This window comes from Idiotropiscis lumnitzeri, chromosome 6, assembly GCF_059441095.1.
Source record: "Idiotropiscis lumnitzeri isolate Australia: NSW breed Sydney's pygmy pipehorse chromosome 6, RoL_Ilum_1.0, whole genome shotgun sequence".
Taxonomy (NCBI): Eukaryota; Metazoa; Chordata; class Actinopteri; order Syngnathiformes; family Syngnathidae; genus Idiotropiscis; species Idiotropiscis lumnitzeri.
Window position 1 is genome coordinate 13,190,149 of NC_142396.1, and position 21,263 is coordinate 13,211,411.

General features: G+C 40.2%; 3 protein-coding genes across 7 annotated transcripts; 1 reads left to right on the top strand and 2 right to left on the bottom strand.

Annotated features, from left to right (window-relative positions):
* Window positions 1–618: 618 nt before the first annotated feature.
* wee2 (WEE2 oocyte meiosis inhibiting kinase) lies at window positions 619–8,751 on the bottom strand. 5 transcript variants are annotated; one of them, XM_088297883.1, is made up of 12 exons: window positions 7,921–8,751; window positions 6,967–7,285; window positions 6,667–6,875; window positions 5,707–5,764; window positions 5,248–5,417; window positions 4,389–4,510; window positions 4,150–4,296; window positions 3,913–4,020; window positions 2,841–2,926; window positions 2,588–2,758; window positions 2,339–2,487; window positions 619–947 (listed from the first exon to the last, which is right to left on the bottom strand). In XM_088297883.1, the coding sequence occupies exons 1-12, from the start codon at window positions 7,953–7,955 to the stop codon at window positions 785–787; spliced, it is 1,737 nt and encodes a 578-aa protein (XP_088154009.1). In that variant the 5' UTR covers window positions 7,956–8,751; the 3' UTR covers window positions 619–784. The 5 variants fall into 5 exon arrangements, 4 of the variants coding, with proteins under 4 accessions (XP_088154009.1, XP_088154011.1, XP_088154010.1 ...); XM_088297885.1 differs by having other exon boundaries at window positions 7,910–8,751; XM_088297884.1 differs by having other exon boundaries at window positions 6,967–7,301; window positions 7,921–8,748.
* Window positions 8,303–16,560, top strand: dennd11 (DENN domain containing 11). Its single transcript, XM_088297886.1, has 9 exons — window positions 8,303–8,889; window positions 10,759–10,858; window positions 10,954–11,112; window positions 11,977–12,130; window positions 12,202–12,340; window positions 12,544–12,675; window positions 12,768–12,918; window positions 13,555–13,623; window positions 14,211–16,560. Exons 1-9 carry the CDS (start codon window positions 8,517–8,519, stop codon window positions 14,404–14,406), a joined length of 1,473 nt encoding a protein of 490 aa, XP_088154012.1. The 5' UTR covers window positions 8,303–8,516; the 3' UTR covers window positions 14,407–16,560.
* On the bottom strand, window positions 15,886–21,146 carry agk (acylglycerol kinase). The gene is made up of 14 exons (XM_088297887.1): window positions 20,891–21,146; window positions 20,763–20,802; window positions 19,935–20,014; window positions 19,793–19,868; window positions 19,579–19,704; window positions 19,388–19,482; window positions 19,037–19,106; window positions 18,862–18,941; window positions 18,304–18,361; window positions 18,085–18,232; window positions 17,915–18,012; window positions 17,764–17,834; window positions 17,608–17,692; window positions 15,886–17,508 (listed from the first exon to the last, which is right to left on the bottom strand). Exons 1-14 carry the CDS (start codon window positions 20,998–21,000, stop codon window positions 17,374–17,376), a joined length of 1,272 nt encoding a protein of 423 aa, XP_088154013.1. The 5' UTR covers window positions 21,001–21,146; the 3' UTR covers window positions 15,886–17,373.
* Between the last annotated feature and the right edge of the window lie 117 nt (window positions 21,147–21,263).

Here is a 21,263-nt window from a genome sequence, read left to right on the forward strand (position 1 = left end):
TTTAATCAAAACTGGATAGCAAATGGTTTTATAAAATGAATGTGAAATATTCTAAACAGGAAGGAAGTCCAACCACAAGTCCCACTGTTGTCTTAGCTGGCGTTTTCAACTTATCAGTGTGGTGACAGAATAACAAACAACTAAATGGAAAGTCCCCATGGTAGAGTTGACTGTTCATTTTAGGCTCCTGCACAGGTGTCAAACTCAAGGCCCGGGGGCCAGATCTGGCCCACCTCATCATTTTATTTGGCCCGCAAAGGCAAATCATTCACATGAAAAATACCAAAATTGGAAAAATTGTAAATTTTTAAAATGTTAAAATATTGCTTTTTTTATTTTATTTTTTTTTTACCAATCACACTTTTAAAACTTAATTGAATGGTAGTTAAACATTTTCCTGAATTATGATTTTAAAAACAATTTATCCATCAGTTTGTTGTGTATATGTAATATGATTTATGTGGATTCACTGTCATAAACCAAAGTGAAACCAAAACTATGATGTGGCCCACGACAAAAATTAGTTTGGCACCCCTTGTCTACGGCTCAACCTCATTCCAAATTATGACAGAGGTTCATTTCAAAAGAGGAAAAAAAAACAAAATCACATAAAAATGATAAAATTCTTAAAATGTTTATTCACAGTTTAAAAAAAACAACTTAAAAATAGTGAGGAACACTGCGATTTAACGAGTGCCTGCTAATGACTGCAATCACTTAATTACAGGACCAACAAAATGGTTGCATGCACACAATTGGACGAGCTGGACCGGGGATTCTCGCATCACACCCCATATCCTGGACAACCAAAGCTCATGGACCGTGCAGTCTTTTTACCCACAACCCTCCTCCCAGATCTTGGCAGTGACCCTGTCTTTTCTGGAGGTCTCAAGCCAGACAGAGGGCTCTTAGGGGACAGAGCAGCCTGGCGTGCCTCTTGGAGCTCCCTGTGGAGAGAGACCATAAAGATGTTTGGTTCCTTTAAAAATTTCCCAGTGGTGGCACATTGTAACCCAAATTCTAATATTTGTCTCATGAAATTGTGTTAAATTACTTTCACCAGTCTATTGCCTTCATTTTCTAGCGTTTCTCTCGTCTGCACTGCAGGGACGCACACAGACCAGAGAGTGCAGGTGCTCGAAGTAGAAATTTAGCCACATGGAACTTTTTAAAAATTGTGCAACAAAATGCTCATTTGTGGCCATTCAATACACATTTATAGTTTCCAACTGTAGAGTTGGGTAAGCAAATAAAATCTTAAGGTAGAGGCCAGCCGCCGTTAACGACAATACAGGCATATCATAGTCAGATTTAATTTTCTTTTAGGCTGGAAATAAGCTTCAAAGACATTCTGTAAACGTTTACAGAGGTATAGGCTATTGATGAGAACAGAAAAAGGATTTCAAAATAGCTGGAACTGTAACAAAGCACTTTCCATATGGTGTAATACAAATTAGCGGGAAATTAGAACACAAATTAAAACACAGACACATATACAATAGATACCAGAAGAATAGTGACAGTCTATTCAGCGCATTTTCTCTTAGTGCGGGTCAATTTGGAGCATTTCTCCAATAAATGGGGATATAAGCTCAAAAGAATTAACCTCTCCATGGCTGTTTTAAAGATCCATGCCTGCCTGCTGGATGCCTCTTGAGAGTTCACAATTGTGGCCTACCACAAGTGCCACACACAACATATTAGGTGAGGAAGTAAATATAACCTCGCGCTGTGGCTTCATGCTTATTCCAGAAACATACAACGCAGCTCAGCTTCTGGCAAGCAGACGTCATGGCTAGCCATGCGTTTTGGTTTTTTTCATTTTTGGCCATTGGTAATGATAAACCTTACATGGTTTTGATGTTCAAATGTGATATTTTGACTGTTAAACAGTCTTGTAAATAACGTGGCTGCTGACAAGGCTTTAAATGGTGACCTCCTAAAAAATAAATACCTCCGGGTTGATTAAAAAAAACAAACAAACAAAAATAAACTGCGCACTGCTTCACTACTTAGCAAAAGTAATGTATGATAAAAGTGACACCTAGTGGTTATTTTGAATAGTGCACTTTAAAAATATGAATTGACATTATCTAGCTGCGGATTTCGTAAAGCCTCGAGCCCAGGCACCCAATGCGCATAAGAAAAATCTTAAGCACAACACGAGACAAACATTTCACAAAAAGTATGAAAACTGAAATAATATATAAACAGCTATCACTTGAAATGTAGGCAGCAAAATATTTTTCAAAAATGGAATATGGGCATTCATTTGAAAGTCAAAAGCTGGACCTACAGTGCAAATGAAGCTCAACGGTCATTGACGTTTCTTTCTTACTTTTCAAGCATGGCCGTCCTGAACTTTTCTACATTTAGCTCTCGGCGCAGCTGAGCCGCCAGTCTTCCTGTTCTCTCCTGCCTTAAGACGGTGTGCTTGCAAAGCTCCTTGGCTGAGGGCCGTTTGGTGGGGTCTGGATCCAACAAGGACTAAAAGAAAAATGCAAACAAAACGGTCAAGTTTTGTATGAACAATCCAGGTATTTTCCCACAACATGAATTCAATCAAGCGTTACAGAGCAAGGGGTACTTGAAGCAGCTCTCTGAAAGGAGCAGAGAGCTCCCTTGGAAGCATGGGAAGGTTGCCCTCTCGGAGGCGATGCCACTCATCTCCATTTTGGGGCATTGGTGGAGCCCCTGCTGCCACCAACACGGTAAGGCCCAAAGAAAAGATGTCTGCCATGGGAAGATGGGTGTAGTCCTGGAGCATGAATGAGAGACATCCATGAAACACACAAATGCTTGACGTGTACACCAAATTGTTTTATTGGCCTCCATTTCACCTCATGAAGAACCTCCTTGGCCAAAAAGCGGCTGTCCCCTTCCTCAACTTGAGGATTATTGGTTGAAGTCACATGACCCAGGTCTCCTGTGGAGGAAAAATAATTCAAAACATATTTAAGCCACACTAGTTCTTTAGTGATAGACTGATGATTGTCCAAGCCGATTATCGGGGCCGGTATTTGGCAGATTATTGGCAGCAGCCTTTTTTTTTTTAAACTTTCAAGGCTGATAAATTATAAAATGGTTTATTTTGTCTCGCTGCAGCACGCTCTCTCTCTGCTGTGCTTGTGGCCCTGCCTGCAAAACCAGATTGGCCTGCCCATAGCACCATCTGATTGGTTCCTTGTGCAGTGAGTAGCAGCCAATCCGCAGTTAGATGCCTGTTTGCTTTTTCACCTCGAGTCATACGCACTACGGGAGAGGTCCCGCAAACAGAGAAAGGCGAGGCAACAGACTTGACTTTGCTGAAATTTTAATAAATGTCAGTCCACTACAACTCACAAGTAATACAAAACTATGTGCCGTAGTAAACTTAAGAGATGTTTGTTTTCGTTGAACTATAAGACATGCAGCTGAGCCTGGGAGCTCTGTGCACTTTTTGTTGGACTAAGTTGCAAAAGTAATTTGTCTATTTTCTAAAATCTAAAAAATCTTTAACATGTTGGAAATCACTAAAATTATCTAATAAACATTTGCTTAAAGGCATTTAAACTAAATCAAGTTTTGGTCTTTTTAATTTTATCAAATGTTGACACCATTTTGCCCCTTTCTTCAACAAATGAATATCGGCTATCAGCCGACATGACTAATAAATCGGTATCGGCCCTGAAAAAAGCAAATCGGTCTATCACTGGTACATATAGTTCCTGGAACGAATAAGTTCCAAAAAGGTTCCTGACCCTCTTGAAAGCACTACTGCCCTTGCTAAGTGTTCACCTGGCCCTTCTAAATTACACTGGAACTAAATTTAGACATAGTTCCCGTGAACTAAACACCAAATGGACCCACAAAAATTCTTAATTCCTGTGGTGGAAATGCACCATTTAGTCATTCATTCATTATGATTCATACCAATTTTGTACACAACTCCTGCTGTGTAACTTCCATCATCCTCCTCTTCCTCACTCTCCCCCTCACCTGCTGTGCTTGAGACAATACGCTGGCAGATAAATATGTTACCTGAAGATACAAAAGAGAATTTGCAGGACACATTCTGTTTAACTGCACTTTTTGGAGCAGCACCAAAATAAATTGTGTTATTTCAAATAATACATCTATAGAAAGGTAAAAGAAAAAAATCAGACTTACTTGGTTTGATGTCCAGGTGCACAAGTCCTAAACCGTGGACGTACTTCAGACCCATTGACACTTGCAACAGCAAATCTTTCAACTCCGCCCTAGAAAACATTTCCCCCTGCATCTCCTTTGTCCTAATAACATCACTGAGACTTCCACCTAGCTCAGGCACATACAAAACAAACTGTGAAATCACACATGCAAATATTTAACTTTAAATAAAAGCTTTCCAAAAAAAAAAAAAACCTTACCATTACAGTATTCATTCTGAATAATCATGTGGTCTTCCTCGGCCCAGGCAGAATAATAGCGGACCACATGGGGATGGTGGCCAAGAACTGCGTGTGCATAGACTTCCTTCAGAGCCAGCTGCCTGAGATGACATTAATTATTACATTTTGCTGCTCCTTCCATATGCACTGTCAGCCAAGCAAACCTAACAAGACCAGACCTTCGTCAAACCTTAAACGCCTACAAGCTGCAAAACATTTGAGTGAACTTGACAATATACAGTTATTGTGGAGGTCAAGTCAAATCCAGATGTATAGAAACTAAATTGTAACATGCTATTGTGAGAGTGGTAAATCAAATGGAATCTGCTGCCAAATGTGCAGCCGTATGTTGTGGTAAGGAGGTCTCACTGTGACGTAGAGTGTATCAGATATCATCATGATGACAGTAATCACTGTTACTCCCATAGTGACACCACTTGATATTCAATATACAGAAAGTGGAAAAAGGAGGAGCCCATTAATTCATTCACTGCCATTGACGGGTACATACGCCCAAAAGTACATTAAATTTATCTGGATTGGCAGTGAATGAGTTAATGGCGAGATGTAGTTGATTATTTGGGGCAGAATGCCAAAAGAAAGAAGCCATCGTTTAAGGAAATACATTCATGGGTATAATTTTGTTTTTAATCAAATGTATCATGAATTCACATTCAAATGAGGCATTACGTTCATAGGTTCTGTGAGATCATACTGCATATTTTCTACAGGTGGAGGGCAAAGAATAGGTTGGTTTCGCAGGAACATTGTGTTGACGTGGCATTGCCCACAAAGAGGAGCCAAGTAAAAGCTTGGCGGCGTGATGCTGCCAACTCACTCGTTTGCAGAGCCTGCGAGGGGTCGTCGGGATCGTTTGATGGCGTACAGGCAACCATCCAGCCTCTTCACACACTTATAAACAGTTCCAAACTCGCCCACGCCGATACGCTCCAGCTCCAGGAACTCACTCTCATACCGCGACAACATGAGGGCTTGGACAGCTTGCCTCTGCACACACGCAGAGGGCCAAAGCATCTCTCAAGACAGAACTTGCGTCACAATGCTGAATCTTAAATTTGGTAAGAGTCACAGGAGGAGATTTATCATTTGTGCCACCATATATAGTAATCCATCCTGTGTGTGCAAATTGACAGCTTTGGTTCAGTCTGAGATTCCGTCAAGGAATTCCGGAAGATGACTTGGCATGCTTGTCAGTTTGAAAAGCAAAGAAAGGAGGAGGCAGCCAAGGATTACGCAGTTTCTGATAGGGAGGTTCAGTGATAAAAAATAGTTGTACCTTTGGTGGAAGAAAGGCTTCATCATCCTCCTCTGATGATGTCAGGCTGTGTTTCAACCTGAAAGACAAAATAGAACAATGATGGTTAATAATTGCGTCAAATGTACGCAAGTAATTTTCACATATAAAGACCTCCACCAAAATGTTGAATAGAGTGAAACCTTTAAAGTCAAATGTGCCAAAAGATTATACACCTTGGAATTTTATTTGATTGTTTTGGGAGAGGTGGATGTGGGGGCTGTGAAGTTTCACATAAGCATTTTTCTCTTATTTAATTCAAAAAATAAATAAAATATCGGATAACATTTACAGTTGAGAAGCTTTAATTCTGACCATTTTGGCAATTTTATATTAAAAAAAAGAAAGGATTCATCGATTGCCATATATAATTATCGATTAATTTGCTAATCGATCGATTAATTGTTGCACCGATGAATAAATCAAGATTACAGTTTATAAAGGTTGATGGCAACAGATGTAATTAATTTTCACTTTTTCATTATTTTTGTTATTAAAAACGTCTGAGTGTCCCACAACGGCTTGTGTTCAATCATAGAGAGTACAAATTGGCATTTTCCCTGGGGGAGGAAAGTGGCATGTCAGGATGTCTCGTCACACGGGAGCTTTAGTTAAGTGATTAAGAAGGTTGCCCATGATTGATGTGACACAGGTTTGATTCTCTGAAATGTTACAATCAGGTCCATAAAGGTTGGAAAATGCACATTATCCTCCTCTTTTTGGCTCTAATAACCACGACAATGCATTTTGAAATGAAATGAATGCCACTCTACCATACCTTGCATCATTTCAGCTTTAATTTGATGCTATTTACAAATAAACATAAAGTGATCAGTGTAGAAATTACAACAGTTTGTATTTATGTCTCCCACTTTCCAAGGGATGAAAAGTAATGGGACAAATAAACCCTCGCATACTGCATTAAAATTCCACCGACTTTACCTGTTCCCATAATCTGCATCAGTATCACTCCTGCGGCTGCTCTTCCACTGCTGCTCACTGATCCTATGCTCAGAATTGGGGGTGAACGGGTTCACATTAACTGAAGGCGCCTGGATGAGGCTTGCAACAGCCGAGGTGAAACGCAGGTTCCTTGGCTGTCTAATTATTTTAACGGTGGAAAAGGGCTGCGACGACTTGGACAACAGACTCTAAAGGAGGGTGGGAACAGAATAGGGTTGACATTACGGGTTTATTTTTCAAACACTATTCAACAAGAGGGACCAGAGTGACTCCGCCTACCTTAGGTGTGCTGGGGGAGTCACAAAGCCTCAGCTTCTTCCAGGAGGCGAAGGGAATGGGGCTGGTGCAGTGCAAAGGTGAAGATAAGGTGTTGTTTCGGCTGTAGTGGCGCTGCACCCTAGGCGTTCTGCATGCAGGGCTGCTGGGACTTTGCTTCCTGGATGTGCAGTCATCAGAGTTGTCGTCGCTGCTGCTACTGCTGCTGTGGCTGTTGCTGCTTCGACAGTCGCTGCTTTCTTTTTCACAGTTGGAGAAGTCCAGCCGCTGAGAGATCTCATCAAACAAATTCGCCATGCTGGGGCCTTCATTTACAACACAGCTGACAAACAAAAGACCTGGGGGTCACATACATTTGGTAGCATTATTTTATGTGACCAGCTAACGCAAACCATAGCCATCTACATTGTTTCTTGCATAAATCTGTGTCAAAATTGCAAAAACTTCAACTAATGTCGAGTTGTGTTCTCCACATTTATTTGTGACCAATTCACTTTAAAAAAATATAAAGTTTACAATAGTTTAGAGTTTTCTTGATTTCTGATTTCAAGACTGGTCATCCATAAATTTATTGTGAAGGCCTATATGTAGTCAATATATAAGGTTTTTATACATGTATATGGTGTCACAGAGAAACCACGCAAAACGTATTCACAAGAAGCCACTTCTTATTCATCCATTTGCTCTCGATTGGCAGACTACACACACTATGAGAATATTTAGATCATTATATGCAGCAATTATCAATCTTACAAACACAATGAGCATCCTACCATTAGCACATTATTTTGATGACGTTAGGTTAGGGGCTACTCAATACATACAAAGAAATAGTCTAATATAGGCCCAAGGACAAAGTAATCCGAGCATTAAGAACCGGTTCGTATCGTATTCATAAAACGTAGTGTTAGTTAAATCCTGATGAACATTTATCGCGTATACTCACAAACAACCCACCTTCCTCGCCACCACGCTCCAACGTTGCGCCTCATATGTAAATGACTTCCTGTTTATATGGCACCGGGTTAACGTTTAATTGGACGTCACCTGTTACCCAAACCTAGTGTTTGCAAAATTTTAACTTTTTTTTTTAGTTTACTACAAACAATGTTGGGTACTTAAAATCCTGATCATGTTTTCATAATTCTCTTCATTTAAAAAAAATGAATAAATAATTTAAAGCACTTATTGATTTGAGAACAAAAGTGATACAAAGTGCTGAATGGGAGCGACGAGTCCGTTATTTTCAAGCAGAATGTGAGCAGGTTTCGGATTAAATCTGAACCAAATTAGGTCACACTATTTCTAAACGGAGCCAGTAATGTGGGCACGTGGGCGGAAGTGGGTGCGTCATCAAAACAGAGCGAGAGAGAAAGCGAGGAGGAGGAGGCTCTTCCGCCCCATCACCGATGTGACAAGCTCACAAATGACGAGAAAACAACACTGCAAGCAAGAGGAAACCATGACGCAGTTTTAGCCTCGTCGATTCTCGTGGACGTCGAATACGTGAATATTCCCCCCTCGGCCTGCGCGTCGTTGACGGCAGCGGCATCATGGTGGAGCAGTCGGACCGAGCCCCGCTACTGGACTGGGAGGAGATCCCACCGTCGTCCCACCAGAACCAGGCGACTCCGTCGCCACCTGCGGCACCCAACGGAAAGGACGCGACGTCGGGGAAAAAAACTTCGACGCCAGTCTGCCTCAAGGTGACAGAAATTGGCAGGAGGAACGACAATTCCACCATCACCTGCCGCACGACAGCTGTTATTGACGACCGGGAGAGAAGCCCGACAGGCCGGGAAAAGATTCCCAGCTACATGCGGGCTCAGCCGGTTCCTCCCTTCCCGGATCTGACGGTGAGGGATCAATGGGAAGAGAAAGATCACATCGTGGCTGTGTTTGTGGTCACCTTTAATACACGGTCAGGTGAGCAAGACTGCATTCTAATTCTCTCAAACAGTGGCTGTCAAACTTTCTACACCGCGCCATGCACCACATTCAAAAAGACTTGGCTTTCCGTACCGCTATAATAACCCACATTAAAATACAGCAACATACTAGGCCTAAGTGTTCAAATAAACGAGGGAGTTTTGATCCCTGAAATATAATGTAAAAAAGCATAGCCCACTTCAATCTCTGAAATCTCAAAATGATCGCCACTGTATTCTGGATTGCATATATGCATTAAGACTTTAGATATTCATCCATCCATTATCTCAGCCTCTTATCCTCACAAGGGTCGCGGGAGTGCTGGAGCCTATAACAGCTGTCTTCAGGCAGTAGGCGGGGGACACCCTAAACTGGTTGCTAGCCAATCGCTGAGCACACAAAGACAAACATACTCACAATCACACCTTAGGGCAATTGAGATTTTATAATCAACCTGCCATGCATGTTTTGGGAATTTGGAGGAAACTGCAACACCCAGAGAAAGCTCACTCTGGCACAGGGAAAATATGCAAACTCCACACAGGAAATCCGGAATCGGAATCGAACCCTGCACCTTTGCACTGTGAGGCCATCGTGCTCAAGAGTTGCTCACCGTGCCGCCCAATATCAAAACAGTTGCCCTATTATTTGGAATTGTATGAGCATTAACATAGGTGTTCTCTTTGGTTTAATGTCGTTTAATTAGGAAAATGAATTGAGCTAGATATCAAACAGATGCTTAAACAGCTTCCCATACAAATGTGTCATTATAAACTGGTGCACTAAGAGGATCCTTAGTTTATAGAATTTACACTCAGTGTTTAAGTGCCATATGATAAAAATAGAAAAAACGGCTTATAAAGGAATAATCATATATAGTTGTTTTGCGTATCTTTTAGGAATAGACGGATTATTGGTGCATACAAATTGGCATTGTAAAAAATCTGACAGCCAGTAAGAGATCAATTTAAAGCTGTGTTAATGTCAGCGAAGTATTTATTTATTTAAATTACGGTAAGAGATGCTGTGGACCCTGGGAACACATTTTGTTTTTGTTTGAAATTAAAACAACGATAAGTGGAAGTTCAACATTTCAGTTATCTTGAAATTTTGGAAAAATGTTACTGTACGATACGATAGGGATCTATTGACTTGTTTAAATATTAAGTGAAATTTCTGAGATGTGCTGCTTGGCCTGGGAGCTCATTGATTTTTTTTTTGTTAGAATTTTAAAATAAAGATGTCTATTATCTAAGATTAAAGTGCATTTTTTTTTTAAAGTTGTTCAAGAAACATATGCTGCAAGACATATCAAGTTAAGCTTTGGAGTTTCTATTTTTTAAAACTTTTATGCCAAACCAAACCTTTTTCAGTAAATGAAGATCCGCTCCAAGATTTGGTTATCGGCCTCTTGACTACTAAGAGTTGGTTTTGGTAACAACATCATCATGGCCGTTTTATCTCTTGACTTTTCCGCATGTGAAAAAAAAGTTTGGAGGCTCTTAATATAGGATGAAACACACTTTTGCTCACACATGGATGAACAGTCTCAGTGGGGCAATAAATCAATATGTTGATGTACGGTATGATAGCAATACCCATTCGCCATTTATCGATATTCTAGCCATCCAGTTAATACGATACCAGTCTCAAGCGCGCTTGTTGTATTTTGCTTTGTTCGTAATGTTTTGTCCTTTCCCAAAGCCCAACGTCTCATGGAGTTTATTTCAATAGCTGAGTCATTGCTTTCCCGTCAGGCCTGACCTCCTCTTACCACTGATTGAATAAGAGGAAGTGTTCATGATGAAAGTATAGTGCAGACAGTGGACATGATGACATGTGTAACTGTGTGTACGTCCTTGGCAGGAAACATGATCGAGTGGTGCCTACCTCATGACATCAATCTGGATGGAGTTGAATTCAAGGCAATGGCCAGCGGTTCTCATAGGGTTACTAACGACTTTATGTATGTACTACCACCCGCACCCTCTCTTCCACTAAGTGGAAATCATCGCACTTGTTTCCGTGCTCACTCCTGGTCCTTGTCTGACCTCCTGGTAGATATTTCCGTAAAGGCTGTTACTTTGGACTGGCCTGCTTCGCCAACATGCCTGTGGACAACGAATTGGAGCGAGGAGCCAGGATGAAGTCTGTGGGAATTCTGTCTCCGTCCTACACGCTACTGTACCGCTACATGCACTTCCTGGAGAACCAAGTCAGGTAAGACATGCTGTGTGTTGAATTTAGACAATCATATTAGCTTTATCAAAATAATTGAAGAAAATCGGACTCCTTGAGGAGAAGCATAATTTGAGCCCTTAAGGCACCAAAACCAAAAATGTAAGACGATGGCTATGTTTACATGGACAACATTTCTTTAACACGATTAGAGTTTTGATTGAAAATGTGATCAGAAGCACTGTTTTTATGGACACTAAAAATATTGATCCGATGAGGACTTCCGTGCTCATGCATCACACTTTCGATGAGAACAAATGATTAGATTGCCCAAATATACTGGAAATTGTAGTAGAAGAAGAAGCCTAGCCACTTCATTGACACAAAACATCGCTTTGTCCATTTCTACTTTAAACTTTAGCGTAATTTTGGGTGGTTTTCCCGTTTGCGCTTTTACGTCGTGTTCATAATTCCTAATGGACCTGCTAATGTACCAGCTCAGTCTTGCACCCGCCATGTCTTTCATCTGATCTTCTTCCACTAGCTTCCGGGAACAATAAAAACGTGTATAGTGACCTCACAGACATGCAGCGTAAAGACAGTTTGTTCTGACATTTCGAAATAAGGGTTTCATGGGCGCTGTTCGGATTATAAACTGAACTAAACCTCTTGTTCGTTATAAAATCTTGATCGCAATGGGCTTGATTTGGTCCGACTTTTCCGAATGGGGTGTGTACATGAAACACTTTTATTCCGATCAGGCTCGGTCAGCAAGCACAAACGATCATGAAACGGAGAACACGTCATGTACATGCGGTACAACAAATCGGGCTTTGTTTCTGAGGAATTATATCAAGGCCAACAGATACATTTGGCTTAGTCGTCTCTTGTGCGATCACATGATAGACTACAGTTAAAGAATCCAGGCCATTATTCTCCACTGGAGGCCTTCTACGAGGACAAGAAGGCCATCCTTCCGCCGACAGGAAATGGCCTGCTCACGGCTTGCCCTACCTGGAGTGTGACCACCATCAACCGCTCTATGCATCCAGAAATGAAGGTATGCACAACTGCATCAACTCTCTTTGCTGCGTTTTAGCAGCATCCTGAAACGTTGTCGACTTTTTGCAGATCACTCACCCAGCCGGCTGCATGTCCCAGTTTGTCCAGTTTTTTGGGGAGCACATAATGGTGCTGTGGAAGTTTGCGCTGCTTCGGAAGCGCCTCCTCATCTTCTCCCCGCCACCGGTTGGCGTGGTCTGCTATAGAGGTGAGATGCTGGGACCTGGAGTTCTGTTTTGCTTTTTTGCATTTGTCATGTGGTGTCACATTGCTTTTGGGCATCTGATCAGACCGCAATAAGACATTACAAATGATGCCAGGTAATGGAATCCCCAATGTGCATGTTATAAATAACCAAGTTTTACAAAGAAATTGTAATACAATTATTGTTATCTTGTCTTTCTGTCTCAGTTTACTGCTGTTGCAGCCTGGCCAATGTCTCCTTACCTGGAATTGGAATGTCTGTGCCTGAATTACGACCTTTCTTCTACATCAACGTAGCTGACATTCCTGCACTGGAAACAGAAATGTCATATGTGGCCTGTGAGTGCACCTTGATGGATGATAAGTGCACTGACGCATTAAGGAAATTAAATACAAAATAGGTCTACAAACATGTCTGTGCGTGTTTTTAGGCACCACAGAGAAGATTTTTGAAGAGAAGAAAGAGCTGCACGATCTCTACATTGATAACCAAAATGTGAAAACGCACAGGAGCCATTTGCTGCCGCTGCTGCGACTGAACGCTGCAGATAAGGAGAGATACAGGAAACTGAGTGAGCAGAGGTACGCAACACTCTGTAATATAATGCTGGAACAACACCGCATGTAAAGTGATACAGATCCTGTCATTTTTTTTTTATTAAATTATGCATTCACTGAATTGTCAATTGCCTAATCAATATTATAGAATGTATTCTTTTCACCCAAAAATTCAGACATCATGAAACTGAATGAAGCACATTTTTGTTGGATTTTGTAATCGGTATGGCCTGCATGTGTCGGACCATAATGTGTTTTCAACACTACCGCTTGTGCATGCTTTATGTGGAAACTTCCTTCAATAACAATTTTGCGTTGCATATGAAACTAAAAAAAACAAACAGAAGAGTTCAAGAGCAGCAGTGCATTTGCATTTTTACTGCTTTAAATTGGCTAAAATTGCCTAAAGATTACAAAACCATGAGTACTGATTTGTGTGGGAAAAAAATTATGTGACCATATTTGGATATGTCGTATGACAGTAACGGATGTTTCATTGTATTGTAACACGTTGATGGCAACGGTGTTTCCGATGGGAATTTTTTTTTTTTTTGAGCGTCGTGCAACGGATTGTGTTCAAGATTACAGGTTTCAATGTAATCGTAAATTGGATATATTAAAAGTGAGTGTCATGTTTTAACAGCCAAATTAATTTTCTAGGCAACTGTTGCTATACTCTCAGGAGGTGGATGGAGACTGTACGTCGAACGAGGAGGATCTTTTTATTGTGTGAGTCCTTGAAAGGTTTACTCAGAGAATGTACACTGGACATAAATGTTTAAACACAATTATATAATACAGGTGACCATGATGAATAATTAATTTTTTTTCCCACCATTAATGTGAACTTTAACTTGTACGACCCAATCGAGGGGAAAAAAAATCGAAAAGGGCCGTGAAGTATGCACGGCCTCTCGTATGTAATTGGGACCGTGGCTGTGTTCAGAATTAACAAATAACATTAAAATTCATATCAAATGAAAGTCAACATACACCTGCAACTATTTAACGTGGCTTTGATTAGCTGACTTTCATTAAATATGAATTTGAACGTGATTGGTTCATTTTAAACACAGTCGATGACGATGAATTGTGCAACTACATTATCACAATTAATTTTCACCTCTCCTCTTTCGATTGATATCTTTTCAATTGCGTTGTACAGGTTCTCATTTTTTTACATTTTTTTTCAAGAGCACAAAAATGTGCCATTTTGAACAGGGGTGTGTAGACTTTTTAACATTTACTAATTCAGTCACAGTCCCAGGCAGCCCTTATGCATATTTTCTAACCGTGAACCTTTATTCCTCTTCCAGGTTCTTTATGGAGCTTAACAACCGCATCTTCCAGATCCTTTCCGAGGTTGCAGGTAGCGCTGATCCCACCCTGACGGCAGAGCATGTGAGGGCGATGGGGCTGGATCCCCAAGGCGATCGCTGCTTCCTGGTGGAGCTGCTGGAGGTGTACGGTGTTGACGTCACTCTGATTATAGACAACCTCTGCTGCCACTAGCCTTGGAAACACAGGATTACATCGGTTGTTGGTAACTTTAAGGCGCACACACATATACACTAAGACACTAATTTCACCCTGAGCCTTCATCTGTTGCCTGCTTTTCCATTGTCAGTGTTTGTTTTCTTTTGTGTGCATTGTGTCATCTGGCTGTCTAAGGAGAATGGACTCACTCCTGGCTGATGGTGCTGTGCTCTTTTAGCCATCTTATTGCTGTACTTTTTTTTTTGGTGCTTTTTCAACACTGGATAATATCCTGGCATGGGGGCTCCCTGTGCGCCAATCAATTGATACACTGTTAGGAACTGGACTGTCATTCAGCTATGATCCTTGTACATCTGTGAGAGCATTGACCACTATTTTGGCTTGAAAAAAAAAATGAAGCAATACAAGTCTGCATCTTTGTCGACGATCAGCCTTTCACAAAATATTATTTTGTAAATTGTTTATTCAGTTTTTGGTACCTTGAACATGAGTGACATCATTGAGTTAAATTCTCATTGAATGTTAGTCAATGACACGGTATGAATGCTACACCTTTTTGCGCCACCAACTATTTCTTGATGCACACACTTATCTTGCTTTTTACACTCTCCAAACAGCATCATTGTAGAGTGGAGTACGTTTTATCTCACTAGTACTGAAAGGCACTCTTGACACTTAATAGTTACTGTTTGGCAACGTACGTGTACGTTTGTGGCCCTGGATAAGATAGTTAGCTCTGAGTTCAAAAGTGTGTGAATAATGAGAAACAAGTAAAGCCCATATTAGCAGAAGCATCACACTGCAGATTCAGGAAAAGTGATGGACTGTATCAGAACCGCGATAATAACAATGGTCACGAGTGGTGATGACATGGTTAGTGATTTTGATAGTGACAGAAATGTATTCCTGTGATGTCATCTTCTGTTCTGCATAGATCACTGTGTGATATGACCTATCAACTAACATTAGAGTCCTCAATTGCATTTCAGGATCTGTCAGTATTCACACTCGATATCTGAAAAGAATTATTGGCTATCAGGATGGACAGAAATAGACTTCTACACCACCCTTAATTCTGACAGTAAGGGGATTTGTGTGTTGTGGTATTGTTGGTAGGCTGTTAATAAGTTTACCAAAACAGTGCTGAGGCTGTTTCTCCGCTTTTCCATGTTCTCAGAGATTTTTGAACGGAGAGTCCTTGATGGAGCGCCAAGGAGATCTTCCTTGCTTCTCTGTGACAAAGTCCTCTTTGTTGAAAAGCTAGGCAGCAGCTTTAACTCATCCTCATTGAAATTCACAAAATAAAAAAAAAAACTCTCCCGCTTCTCTCTTTTCATCGTCGTCTCATTGAGTAAATCCAAGTCTGGAGTGGGATCAACTGTGTTTGAACACTGCTGGCACACTGGGGAAGTAATCCATCACAGTGCCAGTCTCAATAATAATTTTGTTCCATGTTGGAACACTAAGGCTGGGGCTAATATAAATTCACAAAAGTGGTTCTCAAATGTTTTATTAACCTCCGGCAAAAAGAGAGGAATTTTTATCCAGGCGGAGAACTACTGATTTAGAAGGATGGCCAACAGCCTTATTGTGGTTTGACTCCATGCTTCCTAGGTTGGTTTATTAAACATTAAGTGCAATTTGTATTGTACACATTTAAAAGAAGAAAAATGTAACAAAAAAAAAAAACTCAAGCTTTGTTTATTTTTAAATGGGGCCTTAAGGAAATATGACTTATGACATCAGTGGGTCCTGTATGTTCTAATCAAAAGATTAAGTACATACACTTTTCCTAAGCACATATGAATGATCTGTTGCCTTGGAACAGTCTTATTTACCTTTCAGCAGCCTCCAACATTTATTTGCATTCCTGGTGTACATTTAATGTCAGAGTGGGTGGACATACACACGAATATACAACCGCGTAAGACTCATTGTGAAGATGTTCACCGATGCGTACCAGCATTAGCTACAATTTCTGTTTGTACTATGTGTCACCCTGAATGTCCAAGACAGCAAAACTATTGCACACAGTGTACATTTTCTACTTGTCTGGAAAGTATATCAAGAATAGTCACTGTAATTAAACATTAATATACACATGAAGTCAATAGCATGAGCAACTGTTAATATCACTGTACTTTGTATGACAATAAAGCATTGACTGATTTTTTTTCTGTCAACATTTATTTTCTATCCATCTTACCCATTCTTTTACATTTCCAAGAAGTTCAATTTGTTCAAAGTGGCAGCATGAAATAGGCTCCACCCCCCCAGCACATCTGCGACTTTACACCCATTGGACATTTGTTAGATACACATTTAAAATCCAACATACAAGATGCATCAAAAGTAATTTTATATACACAGTCTAGTGAAAGTAAAGGTATTTATACTCATACAGTGGACCCGTGCATTCTCATGGTTCTTCACCTGTGGATTCTCCCATTCATTTTTTTCAATATTGTTTTTTCATGTAAAAATGATTATTGGTAGATTAGTGTATTTTTTTTCCCTACATTTCCTGGATCAATTTTATAAAGATTTTTGCTGGTCACACAAAAGCACAACCCCAATGCCCTGCAAATAGTGAGGATTCACTGTTTTTTCCACTTTGAAAGAGTGACAGTAATATTCCTGCTTGAACCAATCATTAATATTTGAGTGAGTATGTTTTACAAGGTTGACGTGACAGCCTTTTGGCACTGATGCTTTAAAAGGACAATACATTAGCAAAACATGACTATGATCGCGAGAAAAGCACCAGAAATATTTACACATGTATACATGGAATACGGGCTAGAGATTAGAATGCAATGTCATTAAAAATCATCTTTTTTTTTGTACACGATATAGAAAGACATCAGTTAATGACTATTTCACACCGTAATGAGCCATTCTCTGTGTGGTTTCTTAATACTTGATGAGGCGGTTGTGCCTGTCAGTTTTTCAGAGATTATTTTTGTCTCCTCCAGTTTCTCTTCACTGCATAAGTGACAGAAGCTGCTGTCGGCGCTCTGCACTAATGAAAAAATGTAGTTTCCGTGGCAACAGTCCTATCTCCACAGGCATGGCCTCGAACTCTTCGTTGTCGATGCTGAAGAAGCCGCCAGCGCCCTACAACAACAACAGCAGCGGTAAACACTGAGACATGTCCTGCTTGACTTCACATCATCATAATAATAGTTGCAGTGGTTGAAGGTTCATTGAAATGACCTCTGGCAGTTGCAGCCGGCAAGCACTGGCTTCCAATTTCGTGGAGTTCGCAGTCAAAACAGTCGGGTCTTTGTGTTTTTGTTTTCTGTGAGGAAGAACATTTATCTTGTCATATTTTCACATTTTCCTGTGTTGAATATAGAAAACGACACCAACCCAACGGTGATGAACTCGCCCACGGTGAAGTTGTCAGACTCGGCACAAATCATCATGGAGTCATTTATGCGCTGCAAATTTCCATAAAGACAAGTTAGGAGAAAGAATTGTAAGAAAGTGTTATCATCTGTCATTTTAATGTTATACTGACGCGCTCAACAGGGTTCTTGTTGTGCGTTTGAATAAATAGCTCGACTGAAGATAGCTTCTGTTCCTCCCATTGCTCTGGTTCTTCTGCTTTTGGAGGCTCTGCAAAAACAATATTGAGAGCGAATGTACTCTTGAAACACAACAGTTCGCACACCCGCATGAAAACTATACCTTTTGGGGGTGGATTCCAGTAGTTGTTCAGTCTGCGGACGATGCGATAGAGCAGGTTGGGTCTCGGAGGCTTATGAAGAGGCAAGTCAGGGGGCCGAAGGGTGGGAGCCAAGTAGTTCACTGTGACGTCTTTTACTAAGGGCCATTCCTATGTCATTTTAAAACAATGACTTACTGATGGCCACACCATATGCATTGCGGGCAGACTGACAAACCTACCCGAAGGGTGCGAAACCAATGAGCAGCATTTGTCTTTAGTGGTCCAAGGTACCAATATCTATGCAAAACATCAGAAAGTTTATTTCATGCTATTCATGCAAATATCACATGGAAATTGGAAGAGATTAAAAGGAAAATCCTAACATTGCATTGCATTTATCTATTTAAATTTAAAAATGTATGTTCATGGTAACAATGTTGGTCAAATCAAAAATTTTAGATCTTAAAATATAAAACTATGAAATATTCACCAAAGCTAAACAAACAAAAAGAAATGTTATTAATAGAATGAGGAATGAAAAAAAATCGATATGCAAGCTTCAACTCTTTTGTGACTATATTTGATTTGTTTTTATTCATTTAATTCTATTTTTAGACCGCCGCTCCTTTAATTTACAAACTCCCTCTCTTATCGAATCTGTGTAATTTGGTACAAGTGTCGTGTCGATTGTCCAAGTCCACTTTCACCTTTTAAAAGATGGATTGTATCAAGCTCAACTAAAATCTCCAGAAATGAACAAGAGAATACAATTTAGGTGACCAAACTCCACGTCTTACTTGCGAACAGTTGCAGAAACATCTCGAAAAGCACCCCAACGTAGACCCATCAGCGCAAAGACGGGCTTCTCTGTCTCCGACTGAAAATACACATCTGAACATTTGAATTCATCCTAAAACACAGACTAAAAATCCTCTCTCATCAAAACAAACGAATAACCAAATGAGCTCTCACTTTGATTTGAAGTACATCCAGAGGCACAGTTTCGCCCTTCAGGATGGACAGAGTCGCTGACGTAATGTCCCTGCACATTTGTAGGCAGTTAAAACATTGACAAAGCTGTCAGTACAATTTGAGTCAATTTTGGGTTCCAGCAACAAACCACTGAACATGTTTTGGAAATGTGTCTTGAAAAGTCAGTGCCATATTTGTGTTCTGAGATGTGTGAATTGCTGCCTACATTAAGTACAATTATCTTGTTGTCTTTATGAGTATTTTCGCCAATCAAGTTGATTTGCGTGACACTGGATGAAACTGTGATGAGTCAGACTTTCTCAGATCCATTGTGAAGAATTTAATACTCACTTGACCTTGTTGTCACTGAGGATGTAAAGACTGTCACTCACAGAATTTTGAGAGCCGAGTGGAATGAATCCAATTGGTGTGCGACTGAACGAGTCCTGTAGACATAAACCATTTATTGGCAATGTACAAATGCAAAGGTGATCAATAAATGTCCAAATTATGAATAATGATCACTATCAAGGTGAACCTACTTGATCTGACCTCCGCAGTAAACCTGTGATGACTTCCTGCAAAGTGCCATCCCCTCCGGCCACAATTAGCATGTCAGTGTGTTCCATGAGATCCATCATTTTTTTGGCTTGACCTTCATAATCCGTCTATTGGAATGTAACACACATTAATGGCATTACGCCATACTGGTGGTCGAGACATCTTGCTTGGTTTCCAATATGACAAACGTATTACCTTCACGACTGTAATCTCAATGCCAGCTAGGTGTAAAATAGGAGCAGCATTCTTTTCAAACAAACTGTTGGCTTTCCTATGAAGAATGAAAACAAAGTTATGCATTAAGTAAAAACAGGGCTTTTAGATGTCTGTTCCTCACCCATTACAAGCTGCAGGGTTCAGGATCACGGTAGCCTTCTTCAAACGTTCATTTGGCGCAATTAATTGACGCCCAAATTCCTAAAAGTCGATGTAAAAGATAGTTTTGGAGCATGTCATTTAGTGACTAGTTAATTCATACATTTGGGGACAGTCTAAAATGTTTAATATAAAAATCTCAACATCAGTGTCGTAAAACTACCACCAATTGTTACCAAGACCTCTACTTCTACTCAGTTCAACCTCAGAAATACCAAAACAAATGCCCCAGTATTTTGGATTTTCAGGCCATTAAGTGTATTAAGCCCCATTAAAAACAAAACAAAACAAAACAACAACAACAACAAAAACTTGAAGTCAAATCCATGTGAACATCTCTACATCTAACCACGTCAAACTTGGAAAATATTGAAACGATTCCACCAATGGTTGGTATTTTATGGACAATTACATCTTCCGCTCCAAAGGTGCTTGCTGCTCACTCTATCTTTGGGTTGCTTCATGAAGAAAAACGCTCAATGTCCATAAAATCCAACATGTTGAGGCAATTGTTTAGCTATTTTCAGAAATTAATGTGTGCATTAAGTGAAGTTAAGCGTTATCTGTATCGTGAATGTTTATGTCCACGAAAAAGCTGAATGCCCGTAAAATAAAAAATACTTTGGCGATTATTTTTGATACTTTGAGTGGTTAAGGTGAGCATAAGTAGAGATGTGCATGCGTATTTTGGCAACGAGTCAAAACAGTTTGCTTACATTATCATGATTTTTTTCTTTACACATACAAAGTGTTATAGACTGTCCCTTAATTAGAATTTTATTGGACTTACCCTTGCTTCGAGGCAAGCCCCCCTTCGCAGAAGACTGTCACTAAAACGATCAAATAAATCAAATCAGAGACACTAATACAGTTCTGTGTTGTATTTGGTCCAGTTGATAGTGAGATAGTGACACTCACCAGTATCTACCATAAAGCCAGTGGCTTCCGTAAGATAGGACACACACAGCAAATGTGGACTTCTTCCAATGATTACGCAATGTCCGAAAAACTCTCACAACTCGCGCCATTGTACAGTTGAATCTAAGATACACTGCACTCCAAAAAATGCAGACATGCTACATTCGCAAAAAAAGGCTTACTTGTTGCGGTCACCGCGTCCCACAATCATCACATGCGTGCTGGTGTTATTCCAAAAATAGTACGGGTAGTAGACAGGAGAAAATATTGGTTCCACTTGTAGAAGTATTATTAATCTCTCACTTAAAGGGGTGTGTTTTATTATTTAAGATATCAAATAATTATCTCATAATGTATTATTAAGATTTGGAAG

What these genes read in the sequence shown, in the direction of transcription:
- agk (XM_088297887.1), bottom strand. Translation starts at nt 21,000, where the DNA reads ATGGCGCGAGTTGTGAGAGTTTTTCGGACATTGCGTAATCATTGGAAG. An exon ending in CTCAGTGACAACAAGGTCAA is followed by an intron (nt 19,107 to 19,387) that starts GTGAGTATTAAA and finishes ACAAATGTGCAG; the next exon opens with GGACATTACGTCAGCGACTC. An exon ending in GCCGGCTGCAACTGCCAGAG is followed by an intron (nt 17,509 to 17,607) that starts GTCATTTCAATG and finishes TTGTTGTTGTAG; the next exon opens with GGCGCTGGCGGCTTCTTCAG.
- wee2 (XM_088297882.1), bottom strand. Translation starts at nt 7,955, where the DNA reads ATGAGGCGCAACGTTGGAGCGTGGTGGCGAGGAAGGTGGGTTGTTT. An exon ending in ACTCCCCCAGCACACCTAAG is followed by an intron (nt 6,876 to 6,966) that starts GTAGGCGGAGTC and finishes ACCCTCCTTTAG; the next exon opens with AGTCTGTTGTCCAAGTCGTC. An exon ending in CTTTCAGAGAGCTGCTTCAA is followed by an intron (nt 2,488 to 2,587) that starts GTACCCCTTGCT and finishes TTTTTCTTTTAG; the next exon opens with TCCTTGTTGGATCCAGACCC.
- dennd11 (XM_088297886.1), top strand. Translation starts at nt 8,517, where the DNA reads ATGGTGGAGCAGTCGGACCGAGCCCCGCTACTGGACTGGGAGGAGATC. An exon ending in AGAAATGTCATATGTGGCCT is followed by an intron (nt 12,676 to 12,767) that starts GTGAGTGCACCT and finishes GCGTGTTTTTAG; the next exon opens with GCACCACAGAGAAGATTTTT. An exon ending in AGGAAACTGAGTGAGCAGAG is followed by an intron (nt 12,919 to 13,554) that starts GTACGCAACACT and finishes TTAATTTTCTAG; the next exon opens with GCAACTGTTGCTATACTCTC.